General features: G+C 37.1%; 1 protein-coding gene across 1 annotated transcript in view; it reads right to left on the bottom strand.

The window, feature by feature from the left end:
* The window catches only part of RNF217 (ring finger protein 217), a 98,333-nt gene that overhangs the window by 30,227 nt on the left and 52,730 nt on the right, over positions 1-15,376 (bottom strand). Inside the window, exon 2 of the mRNA XM_087817590.1 lies at positions 4,505-4,738. Coding sequence (XP_087673716.1) covers positions 4,505-4,738 — 234 coding nt within the window. The remainder of the gene's footprint in view (positions 1-4,504; positions 4,739-15,376) is intronic.

The following is a 15,376-nucleotide window of genomic DNA, read 5'->3' as shown; positions in this document are numbered from 1 at the left end:
CATTATCAACACATTTTAAATTAAATTAGTTTTCCACCCCCTAAACCCACTCTTCTTCGCCAAGACAGTTTCATCCCGCCTCTACTCCCACCACCCATCAGTCACCCAATCTTTTATTCTGCCGCGATTCTCTTTGACTCCTCCATCGCCTTCCCGATAGCCCGGGATGGCTCATTCTGCTTCCCTGCCAGAAATGAAAACAAGCATAATAATTTCTAGCGTGTGTTGAGCACTCAGGATGTGTCAGAGACGGTGCTAAGCACTTAATATGTGTGAGCTCATTTAATCCTTACTACACTCTTCTGACAGGTACCATGACTACCCCAGCTACCACTAAAAGATGCAGAAATGTACTCAAGGTTACAGAGCTAGTATGTGGCAGGCTGAGGGTTTAAATCTAGTTTGAAGCAAGTGCTCTGTCTACCTCCTCCAGCTTGGCAAATTCAGAATTTCAAGGCTTAGTTTCAAGTGTTTACTCTTTAATGAAGCCTTTCCAATCTCTCCTATCCTTTCTTTTCCTGTGATGTCAGTATTTTCCATTCACATTTATTACAATACACATTGTTCTTTACGCAATGGCCCATTTATCAATTCCTTCAACAAATATATTTTGAGAGCATACTCTACCTGACACAGTGCGTGATACAGGTTATCAGCAGTAAGCAAGCCTGGGCCTGGCCTCCTAGAGACCAGTGGGAAAGAGAGACTTTAAGTAAATAACCACACAAATACACCATAAAATCCCAGATGATAATTGCTATGGAGAAAGATATCAGGTGCTGGTGATGTGTCTGTCTCTAGGCATCACATGAGTGCCAGTAAAGTCACAACCTCAACATTTATATTTCCCCACCACTAACTTATTGCCTGTATTGATATGCAGTTGAATTAACACATTATAGGAACTGTTTAGGTTAGAAATTAGATTTCTAATTGAGAAAAATGAAATTAACCTTGCAGAAATGGAATGGTAAACATTCTGGTCTCATGACAAGAGTTGAAGGAACAAGAAGACAAATATTATGGACGAAAAAGACGAGATTTGACCAAAGGCAAGATTGTCTCAATGTAAATCTCTCAATTCAGGAATGTACTAGTTATATTTGATATAGTATAAGTTTGACAGAGTTCAGAACATAACGAAAATCTCTATTTATTCAAACTTTTGCCAGAAGGGAGATGCTGAGTGACAGCCTGGGAGCATAAACTGGGACATAAGAGTTCTTGTTACTGCTTATTGATATGTTCTATTTATACCTTTTCCATCCGCTGAGTGCGAAAAATTTAACAAGTGGTACTTACCAAAAACCAAAAAAACCCCAAAACCTATTCAAATGAAATCCCCATATATGATATTTCAGCTCTCAAATTTCATGTGAGATACAAACGTATTTCTTGCTATAAAATAGCTGTGCTGGTTTCAAGGGATTTTTACCTTCTATGCTAAATGCTTCTGAATTGGCAGCCGAAACCATCATAGATGCTCAAAGAGTGACATTTTTGATCAAGATACTGTAACTCAATGACTCAGAAAGAATAATATTGAAATATATGTTACAAAGGTTTTGTCAGTACACAAAACCTGCTGTAGGCTGTAAACAACATTATAAAGAGATTTTAAATTGCTCAGGCATGTCATACATTAGTAGCAACCCTTTCTCTCTCCCCCCCCCCCCCGTTTGTCATATTATGACTCAATTTACTGCATTTGAGTGCTTTGAATTCACTACTCTTAAAGTTATGATGAACAACATCAATTTGGAAGTGGGTTCTGTTATTGGGGAAGTGCAATTTTTAAAAATACAGCAAACCTAAAAAATATTCATTGGTTCACTGCAAAGAATGAAGATCTTAGTCTCAGCTTAGGGCGCTACTGTAACCATGAGTGTCACAGTTGGTTTGCTGGAGTAGCCATGGCCCTCCTCATGGACATGCAAATCAGGGAGTTAATGTTAGGGTGAGAGCCTGGAGTTCAATGGTTCAATGACAAATGCTGGTTAAGTATTACATTAAATAGTCAAATCATTGCTTCGGGAATTGTTTGAATTACTCCTAGAACTTTTAACAACATAAAACAGAGGGATTATTTATATTTTTGGTTATAGGTCTTCTATGTAAGAAGAGTAACAACCATTCTCAGCCTCCAGTTCTGTGGTAGCTTCATTTTTCTTGAAAGTTGCTTAATAGTTTATATTGAGATTTTCATCCCTCACCCATTGCTGTGGATTTTAACTGCTTCATAATCAGTAACATTTATTTTGTATTGAATTCCCCCTCTCCCTAAATTTCCTTCTCCTCTGCTCATCAAAATAAAAAACCGAGTTTATTAGATTCAAGATATCGATCCATTTGCCCCCTGCTTCTCTTCTTACCTACAACCCCACTGATAGATATTGGAGGAAGCCTGATATTGGGAAATGTTATCAGAGTGCCTGGCCTTGGTTCACTCAGAATTACACAAATATAGGACCCTGTACTTTTCATATTTTCTGTATTTCACTCTCAATAAACGTGTGCTGGGATAAATTATGCTCATCACAACATAACTTGGTGATTTTGGATGAAATGAAACGGGTAATACTTTACTATTATATATAATTGCACTTTAAATCATATCTCCTCTTACCCACTTCAAAAGAGCAATATATTTTTAAACTGTTTCCACTTTGATTCAGTTAATGTACACATATTTTAATTAACACAAATTCTAAATAGTATAGTCTGAGTTTATATATATTTATATATAAACATATAAATTATATAAATATATAAAGTATACAAATGTATATTTCATAAAATGTATAATATATAATTCTAAATGTAATTTAGAAAAAAAATAGCCTATGTTATGGACTAATAAGGCCTTCTAAAACAAGTAATTTCTGATAGCATCAATAATATAGAATTGAAATAAAAATAACCTAAGAATATAAAGTCAAATAAAAGTATCCTATTGTTAAATCAGCATTCAAAATCACTGTGAGAGTATTATTTAGGTTATAAAATTTCATAACCTCAAAAATGCACTTTTTAGAGAAGAAAAAAAAGTTTCATTTCTTACAGTTATGCCTTAAAGAGACAAGCCTGCACAAAAATAGGAAATACAAAAATTAACGATGAGAGTCAAGCAGTTTCAGAGGCCAGTCAGTCATTCCGTGGCTTTCGCTCACCTAATCCAATTCATCAGCGCAACAGTGGAGGAAACTACGTGCTAAGCCATGGTCCTCTCAAAGCTACAGAATGAATGCAGCAGCAACCAGGCCTTCCGAGACACGGAACGTGGTGAAAACTCACCATGAATGCAGATGACTTCACACAGCCTTTGAGACCACGTCATCCTGCCATTCTGCTGCAATGACAGGATGAAAACTACTCCCGCAGGCCTCATCACGTTTCCACTTCACTCGCTCCGAGGTTTCCCAGTTCTGCTGCATATTAGGGTCACCTAGTGAGGCTCAAAAATTTTCCAGACAACTGTTCTGGGGTGGGCCTGGGGCCCCGCTATATCTAAAAGCTCTCCAGGTGATTCTAACGTGCAGTCAAGGCTGTGAACCAATGATCTGCTCCCATAGCTGCTGCCTTAGATTTCCCTGCCTCCTGTGACATCCTCTATTAATGCTGCCAGAATGGTCTTTCTGTAATGCCTACAGAATTAAATTCAAACTTCTGAGCACGGGATCTGCTCTTAAATACCTGACCAGCTGCCTCACCCTACTCTCTGTCCACAAGCTGCACCAAGCACTTGTTTCCTACATGCCTGCCTCAGCCTCTGGGCCAGAGCACTGACTCATCTCTTGCTCTGAAATGCTCTCCAGTTTATCTGTTTATCTGTCTGGAGAATGTATCTTCTCTATGAAGCCTCTCCTGACATTCTAACCCCCACTCCACAGTGTTTTCAAAGCACAAGTGTATTGGGTTTCATGTTTTGTTTGTCTGTTTTTTGTTTGTTTTGTTCTTATGACTAATCATATTTTAGAGCACATGTCTCTCTCAGACATTTTTTGGAACAAGGACTATGTCTCATTTGCTTCTGTATCCCCCAAACTTAGCATACTGCCTAGCATATACTGACATTTGGTATTTGCCAAATAAATGAATGAATAGCATTTCATATTACTTTCACTTTTTACAGACAGAGCCAGACGGGATTCATAATGGGTCTGCTGAACAGGTCAAGCTTATACTAAATTTAAAAAGAGTCTTAGTATTTATTTAATATTTAGTAATAGTAGTGACAATTACTTTAAAGATTAGCCTTTCAGTTATGCTACCAGATGATTGTGAAACATGGTTAAAATCAAAGAAAATCCTTAATTAAATCCTCAAGAGTGCTCTCCCATCATCAGCTTCCCCAAACCGTACATTTTCAGAATCAGAGCCAATATATACTCACCTTAGAGTCTGGTAAGGGAGGGAAGCCCACTTAATGCCCACCACCAGTTGGCCTAATTTGGCTGCTCCCATCATGTGACATCTAACCCACAGCTCTGGTGAACATGCTTACTTTGTATTTGCTTTCTGATCTGGAAGGGGTGGGAACATGTCCTTTTTTCTTGAAGGTTGTAAAGTGCTTGCATTGAGGACATGGCTTGGTGCTGGAATCAATACGGCCAAGTTCTAAGAAGTATTTATATTTGATGGAGTCTTCATGCGTTAGGTTATAGATAACCGTTGTTTCCTCCAGGAATTCAAAACATTCTGTGATAGGGCATTTGATTTCTACTTGGCCAAGCTGTACCTGTGTGAAAGAGCAGAGGAGAGAAAAAACAAACAGCATTAGTATTACATCTCTCTTCTTGTTTCTATACAGTACTCTTTAATAATTACAGTAAAGAATTACTTGTTATTTTTCATGATTCCTAACATAGTAAATGGTGTAATCACTTTGGTACCTATATTGCGAAGTACCAAAATAATTAATCAGTATATAATGTTTCCAAAATGATTTATAGCATGTTTAAGCATTCTCTATCATCATAGTATTTGTGCATTTCAATGGATCTAAACCACAGGCTCACCAAAGATGCAAATTATCATCCCAATCTCTGGAAACCCTAGGGTGAGACAGCACTCAGACAATGCACCACTAAAGGAACAGCTGGGATGACAAGGTGTTTCAGATTTCTCAACCTTACTACAGAATACTTCAGCATCAATATATTATATATATATATATATATATACACACACACACACACATATATACATATATATATAAATAAAATCTAATAATTTAAAAATTATTGCCAAAAAAATAACTCTATTTTCCCTGACCCTTCCATGTAAAGAACACATAATAATAGTTCTTATCAGAACTGCAGGAACAAGTAAGAAAACTAAACCAATCACAACAGTGTACATAAAAGTCTATCTTTGGACAAACCTCCTGATCAGTACCCACCTGTTGAAAGTGTAAATTACTACATAATTTTATGCTATTATTGTACAAAATATGGTCCAGAGAAGTTTTTCAAATATTTGCCCCAAATGATTCTTTTCTACTTTTTTTGGTGAGTCTGCCTATAGTTACAATCAGATTTTACTACATTGTTACAGTTATGATAACGTTATATTCCACATTATGTTTTATCATAAACTATTTTCATTTATAACTCAAGACAGAGGCTCTCTGAAGATGTTTAAATAGACAGAAACCATGTGTGATATTATAAGAAACTGGCTTAATGAGATGGACAAGATTTTTAAAAAATTAATAAATGTTTCCTCTCAACACTCTGTTGACATTTATCAAGCCCATTTCTGAGCCAGGTACTGGGCTAGACACTGAAACTTTGCAAGTGTCTATCAGTAAAGAGGCCAAAGTGATGAGAACGCCTGACAGGGTGTCACGGAGGATATGGGGGAGGCTTGGCAGCCTCACACTTGGGAGGCTCAGAAAAGGCTTCTTGAAGAACTGAGGTTTCAAGTGAGATCTTAAGATTAGTAGGAGTTAGTCAAACAAGATTAAAGGTGTTTCAAGCAGACAGAAGACACAAGAGCAAAGGCCTGGAGGTAAAGAGAACACAGCGCACTACAGCAGGGATATTCGTATCTTCCCCACATCCCAACTGGATCAAACATACCCTGCCCTCAGCACATGCACCCTAACTTAAGGATGGCAGCCTTAGAGGGGCTGAAAGGCGGGCAGTGAGACCGAGGCACAGAGCGTGGGTTTAGAAAGACAGGGCTGTACAGACAGATCAGAGCACAAGGGCAGGGCATGAAGCCACCTTAGAAGTCTGGGCGCTTTCCCTATGAAAACAGAAAACCGGTTTCCGCGTGTAGAGGGTGATTTCTTCTCATTCCACAGAGAAGGGGCTCACTCGGGCCATCTCAGTGACTTTCACTTACTGGGAAGGAACATACTATATGGGGTAATAGCTGGAATTTTTAATCTGGCCTCTCTCAACTATAAATGTACTTGTTCTAACCATATAAATGATAACAATGGAAGCAGCACTTTCACAGCTACCTAGGAACAGTCAGGTCTTAGAGAAATGCAATATCGTTTAGGGACCAGAACGATGCAAGGCAGCTTAAGGGAGCAGGTGACCTCGTGACTCCTTCAGCAGGGGTGTTCGTTACTACACCACATGAGGATTCCTACCAGCTAACATCCAACCAAGTACCTTTTCTTCTGCAATGTTTCTCAGATTTGCCTGCAAATCTATTCTATTTCCATGGAATACATAATTTCCTTATGCTTTCACATTTTCTGCATTTTGCCTATTCCATACCTTCTTTCTGGAAGCTCCAAATTCCCTACCCGACTACAGTGAGTCAAAGGACCTCATAGCTTATTAAACAGAATCACTATGATCATATTCCTCCACTTTTCCCCTGCTAACTGTCCCCTCTTTTCTTATTTTTTTCTTTTTCTTCCTTCCTTTTACAGTATAGGGCCTGAATCTACTTCCAGAACAACAGCGGGAGCCTCTTGAAGTATCTGTTAAGAATTCAAGCTCCCTGGCCCCCACAGTACCTAAAAAATTTTACTCATTGCTGATAAGCTAGTCATTGGTGGTTTGGAACAATTACTCATCTGATCCTTTGGATTACACATACTTCTTCATACAAACAATATCCCTCTTTTCATAATAAAATGTTACAGCCTACACTGCTTGGCCTCTACCTGTCTATCTTTTTCAGAATAATTTCCTGAAAAGATCTCAAGTCATCATGATTAAGCAAAGTACATTCATTCACTTACTCAACAAGACACATATTTCATCAATTCAAGCATGCGTTTTTGTTCAACATTTTAATAACTCAGAACAAGATTATCTTACAAATCAATAGCCTTCAGCATTGTGCCATAGATTAATTTGCAGTGTTTTTATTTTCTTGGTGGCTCAGAATATAATATCGCATCCTACAAGTGATCATATCTTAGATTTCAATGAAATGTGGTTTTTATGGGTTAGGCAGTATGATGGACTCTGAAGATATGAAGAGAGAGACAGGGCTTCTGTTGGAGGAAATGCACGATAAACTAGTGAATAAACCAGTAGACTAATCAGTTCTGAAGGAACTACACACCAGGGAAGGATCTGAGGAGGTGACAACTTAAACTGAGAACTAAAGGGCCTGTCATGCAGAGAACTTGGGGAAGGGACTGCCGGCCAAGGAAACAAGGACAGTGGCCCCAGGGCCGAATGTGCCCAATGTGCCTGTGTTCAGAGAACAGAATGGAGGGACTGAAACACATTGGAAATGAGCCAGAACACAAAGGCTCTGTTGGCTGTGGTAGGAAGTATGACTTGTATTCTGAGTTCAGTCTGAGTCACTGACTGGTTTTATGATGAGTGAATACCCCAATTTACATTAAAGTCATTCAGCCTCTTCCCAGAGAATGAACTGTAGAAGAACCAAAGTGGAAACTGGGAAAATAGTAGGACTCTGGATTGCACCTGTTCTTCCTACCAGTGGCATTGAACTGTGGCCAGTCGTTCTGCAGGCGGCAGATGACAGAGACGGAGCTAGGAAGCCAGAAGTGGGCCGAGGCTCACTATGGGAGGGGAACCACATGGGGTTTGGTGATGAAACAGATACAGAGTATGAAGAAAGAGAAGAAACCAAGAATGACTCTAGGTTTCTGTTTGAAATAATCTGATGACTGGTGGGTGCTACTTACTGAGAAGTTTCTAATGAAATATACTTTACGGGAATATGTAATATTTGCTGGAAATGATTCACTGCAAATTTATTATAGTAACAAGAATAAAGATTTCTAATTCATCCAAAAAAACATATTGAGCTCCTATAATATCACACACAAAGGATATAAAGTAGTTTGTCATGAATCTTGCCTTTGTGGCATTTGAAGATACAGTAATTAAATTTGTGTTGACAGTCTCTTCTAGCAGCTTGGGGTTTGATGGTACAAATTCATTTAATATTATACCCAATGTTTTAAAAATTTTTTATTAAGGATAATCATAAACATATGCAAAAGTTGGCAGATTGGTATTACAAACCCGAAAGGACTCATTTTCCAGCTTCAACAATAAACTCTTGGCCACTCTTGTTTTATTCTGTGCCCTGACACAGATGGTCCTCCCATATTATTTTGAAGCAAATACCAAAAATCATGTCATTTCATTCATAAATATTGCACTATGGGTCTAAAGAAAATAAGTCTTTTAAAAACATTACCATGATACCAAATATCTCCCCAAAAGACAATAATTATTCAAAATCAATTTAAATGACAGTTTAAATAACATGCCATCTAAATTCTGTTTACAAGATTTTATGGACTTAATATACTTAAAACGATGATATTTTAAATTTCAGTTGTGTTCAATGCTAAAACTACTATTTATATCACTGGAAAATATACTCTCCAATTCTTCTGAGCAAAAACATGTCCATTCTTGTAAGACAAATTACTTAACTCTAAAACAATCTCCAAGGGTGCTAGTAAGAGGCACTCGTTTCCACTTAGTGCTCAAGCTGGATGACTAATTTGCCACCTGGGAGAACTCAAAAGTAATGTAGTGACACAGGTGAAGGAGACCTCTGGATAAGTGGTAGACTAATTAATTAAATCATCCAGAAAAAAGAACAGAAGCATAAACCTTGGGCTTTGAAGCTCAATTTATCAAATATATGGTTTATGGTTTTGGCCTTGGTTTTAAGTGTTGGTCATGATAGTTTACAAGGTGTCTTGGCCTTTTGTTCATGTGATATCAGGAAATTTCAGGTTTCCTTTTTCCTTAAAAATGGACCATGTCAATGCGGCAGAGAGAAGAGTATGCCACAACAAAGGCAGTAACAGTCATAATGAAACGGATACAGTACCCTCTACATGCTGAGCACTGTTCTAAGCACTTTCTGTGCATTAATGACTTTGTGGAGCACCACAGAGGCACATTCATTTTCAGGTTCATGGATTTTCCTGTAAGTTTATCATCAGTGATTATAGGAGGTGCCTGCTTTATTGATAAATATGATTTTTGTTTACTTAGCAGCTATTACAGAGCAATATGTTAGATGCCTTTAATAATTGAAAATACTAATGGAAAACATCAACCCAAATATCCAAGAAGTTCTCTCAATCTGAGGCAACATACATATAAAGAAAATCACACTTAGGCATATAAAGTAAAAGTGTCAAGCACCAAACAAAAGGAAATTACCTTAAAAGCAACAGAGGAAAAAGACATTCCCACATAGAAAACTTTGGCCCCAGGTGCCAAAGTTTTGTGGGTAAATTCTACTGAGAATTTAAGGATGAAACACCAATATTATACAACTCCTCAAAGAATAGGGAAATAGGGGGGAGATTCACTGCTCAAGTTGTTTCGTGAGGCCAACATAATTGTGACACCAAAACCTGATAAGGACATTGCAAGAAAGGAAAATTACTGACCTATCTCCTCATAAACATAGATGCAAAAGTCCTAAACAAATGTTAGCAAACCAAACTGAACAATACATGTGAAAGATAATACATCATGATCAAAGGTTTATTCCAAGAATGTAAGGTTGATTTAATATTAAAAAACCAATTGATATAACTCACACATTAGTAAAATAAAAGAGAAAAATTGAATGATTATCTCAACAGGAAAAGTATTTAATAAATTTGATATTCATTCATATTAAAATCTTAGCAAACTAGGAAGAGATGAGAACATCTTTTATCTGACAGAGTATCTATAAGAATATCTACAATAAACATATTCAATGATGATCTAGTGGGAGCTTTCTTCTTGAGACTGGAAATGGGGCAAATATTCACTGCTTTCAATATTTAACACTGACTAGAGCTCACAGCCAATGCAAGAAAAGCAAAGGCATAATGAAAATAAGACAACTGGAAATAAAGATATAAAATCCCCCATTTCTTGCAGATTGCATGATTGTATATATAGAAAATCCAAAATAATATACAGATATACTATTAGAATAAGTGAATTTAGCAAATTTGCTAAATAGGTTAGTACACAAAGATCAAATGTATTTCTATATGCTAGTAACAAGCAACTTGAAAATAATATAGAAATGTACACCTGAAACATATAATTTTATTAACCAGTGTTATCCCAATAAACTTAATTAAAAATGGAATAACTGAAACAAATATTCATAAGAAAAAATATTATAGCAATATTCAAAACATCAGGTAAGAATTAATCTAATAAAAGTTGTATACCTCTACAAAGAAATATTTGAAATATTTTTGAGGACATAAAAAGCAGCAAGTTAATGGAGGGATACATCAGGTTCTTGAATTGAAAGATTCAATATAGTAAAAAGGTAAATTCAGTCCATATTGATCTACAGATTCAAGGCCATTGCAATAAAATCTCCAGTAGTTTTCTTTTTTCTTTTCTTTTTTTTTTTTTTTTTTGAGAGGAAGGTAGGTTCAAAATTACAAGTTGATTGTAAAATATATATGGACAGTCATGATACTCTTGATCTAGAAACAGAAAGTAGTAAGACTTGTTCTACCAGATATAAGATGAAGCATAAAGCTCCAGTAATTACAAGAGTGTTACACTGACCCAGGGATAGATTGGGTCACATAATAGAACAACAGAACAGAAAAGAGTACAGAACAGAACCACTTACATATGGACACTAGATGTATTGACACAACAGAGCAGTGGGGAGGGTTTCTTTTTCAATAAATTATACTGGGTCACTTTCTCTTGGCCTCCAAAATATGCTTAAATATCCTAAAAATGCCAAAAGCAAAAGCCATTGGTGGTTTGGTTATGGAAAACATAACCAAATCATAACAAATTCTCTAAACAACCCTGAAAAGTGAAACAAGAAAGCAAAATTTTGCAAATAGAGGTGATTTTGAGGTTTATGAGTGGGCAGGTGAGTGCCTCTAACTCAAGTGTGGGCACATTTAAGGTAACAGATTAGGGGAAATTATTGCAACGTTGATATGTTGACGAAGAGGAGTAGTAAAGTAGCTCCCTAAATTTGTTCCCTGTACACAGGAAGGTATTTTTCATTTTCTGTTGGGTCTTATAGGATGTGTTTACCCACTCTTCTGGGTGAAGGGCCTTCAAATATGAGGACAGTTACCATGTCCCTCCAGGGTGATTTCTGCCAGGAAAACATCCCCACATCTTTATTCTCACATCTGGGTTGAAGTCTCTCCTTCCTGGCTTTGTTGGTTTGTAACAGAGTGTGACACCCAGAAACCAGGACCATCATGCAGGTGTGGCCACCGGGGAAACAGGATTACCCTTAACCACAGTGAAGCCTGAAAGAAAAACCCAAAGGAAAAAGCTCCTAGGAATGATTAAGCTACCAAAATGAACCCAAGGAAAATGGGAAACTTGAATGGGCCAATTCCAGAAGATATTAGGGTCTGTCTTCCAGGAAAGCATCTATTCTCTGGGTTTTCACCTGTTGCCACTGAACAGTCGCTTACGTTCTCCCTCTTTCTCTCGGCGGTTTTCTCTCTTTTCTCATCTTGTTTGCTTTTACTTCTGGGATCCTCAAATCAGGATCCTAAAAGAATTAATCTTTTATTTTATTTCTTAAAATAACTAGCTTCAGGGCTAGCTCGTACTGCTTCTTCTTTTTGTTTTCCTTTAAAAAAATTTTAAGTTTAGTATTAACCTCATCTTTTTTTGTTTCATTTTGTTATTCTTTTCCTTGTTTCTTAAGATGATTCCTCAGACCCTTTGTTTCCTGCTTTTACTCTTTATGATTACAGTTTTTGCTGTGTTTTAAAATTTTGGCATAAAGTGTTCTGTTTTCACCTCCTCTTAGTGTTTCTTAATTTCTATGCAGTTAAGACTTTTTGGTGACTTTTTAAAATATTTATATTTGACTTTACTTGATTATGAATGGAGAAAGTAGACTAAAATCTTAATTTTAAAAATATTAAGGCTTCATTTCTAGCCCATTAAATAATCTTTTAAAAATGTTTCTCAGACATTAAAAACTTTTATTCTAATCAAAAGATGTAAGAGTCTATATAGATGTCTATTAAATCACAGCTTTGATGTTTTAAATCAATTCTTCTATGAGCTCATTAATTATTTAGCAACTCAACCTGATCCTCAAAGAGGGGTACTGAAATTGCTTACTATAATTTTTTCAAAGTATTTTTGCAGTGCTAGTTTATGCATTCTCGGTTCACACATTTATCTGCAATGTTGCTGGTGCAAACAGGTTTATGACATATCTTCGTAAATAGTCTTCTCCCTATTGATGTTTTTACACTTTTAAATTCTCCCTCTACCTCATCAGGAATTAATATCGACACTTCTCCCCTCTTTTTATTGGCATTTTCCTCCTATGACTTTGCTCCTTTCTTCTCAACTTCTTTTTAAATCCCTTTGCTGTAAATGATTTTATGGATTAGTTTCAATTCAATACCCAAGTATTTATTCAGTGCCTACCATGGGTAAAGTAGTGTTTTCCAAACTATAACAGATGATGGATCCAGAATTATTAGCAAAACCAATAACCAAAACTTAGGATTGGTCTTGAAAACAAGATAGGGTTCTGAGAATCACGGTATAGGTTTCTACCTATCAAAGCTGAAATGGGAACATTAGTTAAATTTATTTCTTAATGCACTTGGTAGTCTAGTTTATGTTGTACATCATCGCACTAATGACTTCTAGGCTTTGTCCTAACCCTCTGCAGTGTGTGGTGGGGAAAGCAGTCATGTCCTAAGCAAACTAAATGCAGTGGGAATCCCACCCCACACAGTGCTGCCATCTTGGCAATGTTCTTTTTATGGAGCTGATGTCACATAATTGGGTATTTTTTTAATCCCAAACCTTTCTTCTGGAAAGTTTTTAAACAAATAGAAAACAAAATCGCTTCTTACGACACTCCTTATGAACTTGAAGGTAATCCAAGTTTGACACATTCTGTATTTTTACTTACAGCCATGTAAATGTTTTTCCCCCCTACAGGTTTTGGTCTCAGTATTGGCAAGCATCAGTGGTTTCCTAAACATCAACCAAGTTAACATAGTTCTTTAAAGTGAAAAGAGCAATTTCAACAGGGTCTTTTCATGCCAAAACAAAGTATCTTTGTGCACTATCCACCCAGTTCTAGGAACAGTCTGTTCATTACCTAGAGTATGTAGAAAATCCATAAAGAAAAAAATAATTCTCTCCTTCCTGGCTGCTATTCATTATTTCCAGATATAAAATACTGTTTTGTGTAGAGTGACCAAATTTTCCTGAATATCTACCTCCCAGGAACAAAGCTAAAGTGCATTTGAATATAAAAAGAAAAAAAAATTAAACTTTCTCTTTCGATGTTTGAACTTTATACTTCCAAAAGTAGAGAAATCTTATTCTAGGAGAATAGCAATGTTTTTAAAAATATGAGTGGGATAGAGAGGTGTCCAAAAAAGACGTGGATGGCCAATGAAGATACTATAAACTTTTACTAAAGAGTTCTGTGACTAGATGGAAAAAGGACTGGAATACTCACAATGCTAAATGTCTTGAATTATTATGAATACATTTTAGAAAATCCCACTCTGCTTCAAAAACAATGCTAACTGTATGGTTAGTACACCACTGTTCTTTTGTATTTGTTTGTATTTTTTTTTTCCAGTCAGGGAGATAGATTTGGGCAGCTTCGTCACTCACATGTCCACTTGGTTTCCCTGGAGTCAAGCGTCACCCAGGAAAGCAGTACAATTCCTGGAGACTTTAAGGACTGCAGAAGGAAACTTGCCTACTAAAAAGACTGACTTGATAAACATCTAACTTGGATTCTCGATTTTTTTTCAGAGAAAGGTTTTTAATATGTTTTAGTTTTTCCTCTCCAAACAGGGATGCACAGTGCCCTCTTACATTCTTACTACCATAGAAAAGAGGAGTATTTATGACATGTTCGTGCTCTAAAGTGAAGGCTTAAATTGTAAACCTTCCAGAAACTTCTGGTATTGTCAGAAGAAGTGAATAATAACAGCAGCAAGCAGCTAATATTATTGAATGTTTATTATCCAGGCACTGTTCTAAGCACTTTCTATCAGTCACCTCATTTTACCTGATAAGGATCCTATCAGGATCCCAAAGCACAGGAGAGTAAGGAATTTGCCCAAGTTCACACAGGAAGCGCTGAAGCTTTCATGCAAACCTAGTCACTGCCAGGGCATGAGCACATGCCACTGTGCACCTGCAGATGGCTACCCGGACTTGGCAAAATTAGCCACTTAGAATAATGCCATGTTGTTATTGGCCACTGTGAGTTCCTAAATGCTTCATCAAGTGCAGTAAATGCCTTTCTAAACAGGATACTTTGATAACCATGAGCATTCTAACCTTCATCTGTCTCCTCCAGGTACAGTCCTGTAGACAAGCAGATGGTCCCCAAGCTCCTCTGGATGCCATCATTTAGCAGCAGCTCTTTTCTGGGCCCCTCTGAGCCACCCCTTCTTCACCTGCGAACCATTTCTAATTTTCACCTCCTTTCTCAAGGCCTCACCTCCAACCTCCCCTTTCCCCTGACTGATACACATGCAAACAGCAACCTCACCTCCCAGCTGACAGGATAAAATCTAACGTGGTCAGATGAGAAGCCCTTCACTTCCTGTTCTTCACACAGAAGGGGGTGCGTTTTCTTCCGCTTAGCAGAAAGCAGAGCTCCCCAAGCTTCCCAGGATGACTATTTCTACCCACCTCGGCAGCGCCCTCAACCCTCTCTGGTAACTTCAGACAATTAAGCACATAAACATGCTCAAGTTTCTCCCATCATAGCAAAAAAACAAAATAAAAACTCATTAGGACTCTAGGTGCCTTAGTCTTTACATCTTATTGTCCTTCCATTTAGAGCCAAGTTAATGAAAAGATTATTAAATGTTCCTGTCTCTATGTCCACATTTAAAAACCCACTACTATCTGTCTCACCCTCCACTTTGTCACTCTCT

This window comes from Miniopterus natalensis, chromosome 5, assembly GCF_054644295.1.
Source record: "Miniopterus natalensis isolate mMinNat1 chromosome 5, mMinNat1.hap1, whole genome shotgun sequence".
Lineage (NCBI taxonomy): Eukaryota > Metazoa > Chordata > Mammalia > Chiroptera > Miniopteridae > Miniopterus > Miniopterus natalensis.
The sequence above is the reverse complement of the archived record's forward strand: the minus strand, read 5'-3'. Positions and strand labels throughout refer to the sequence as shown.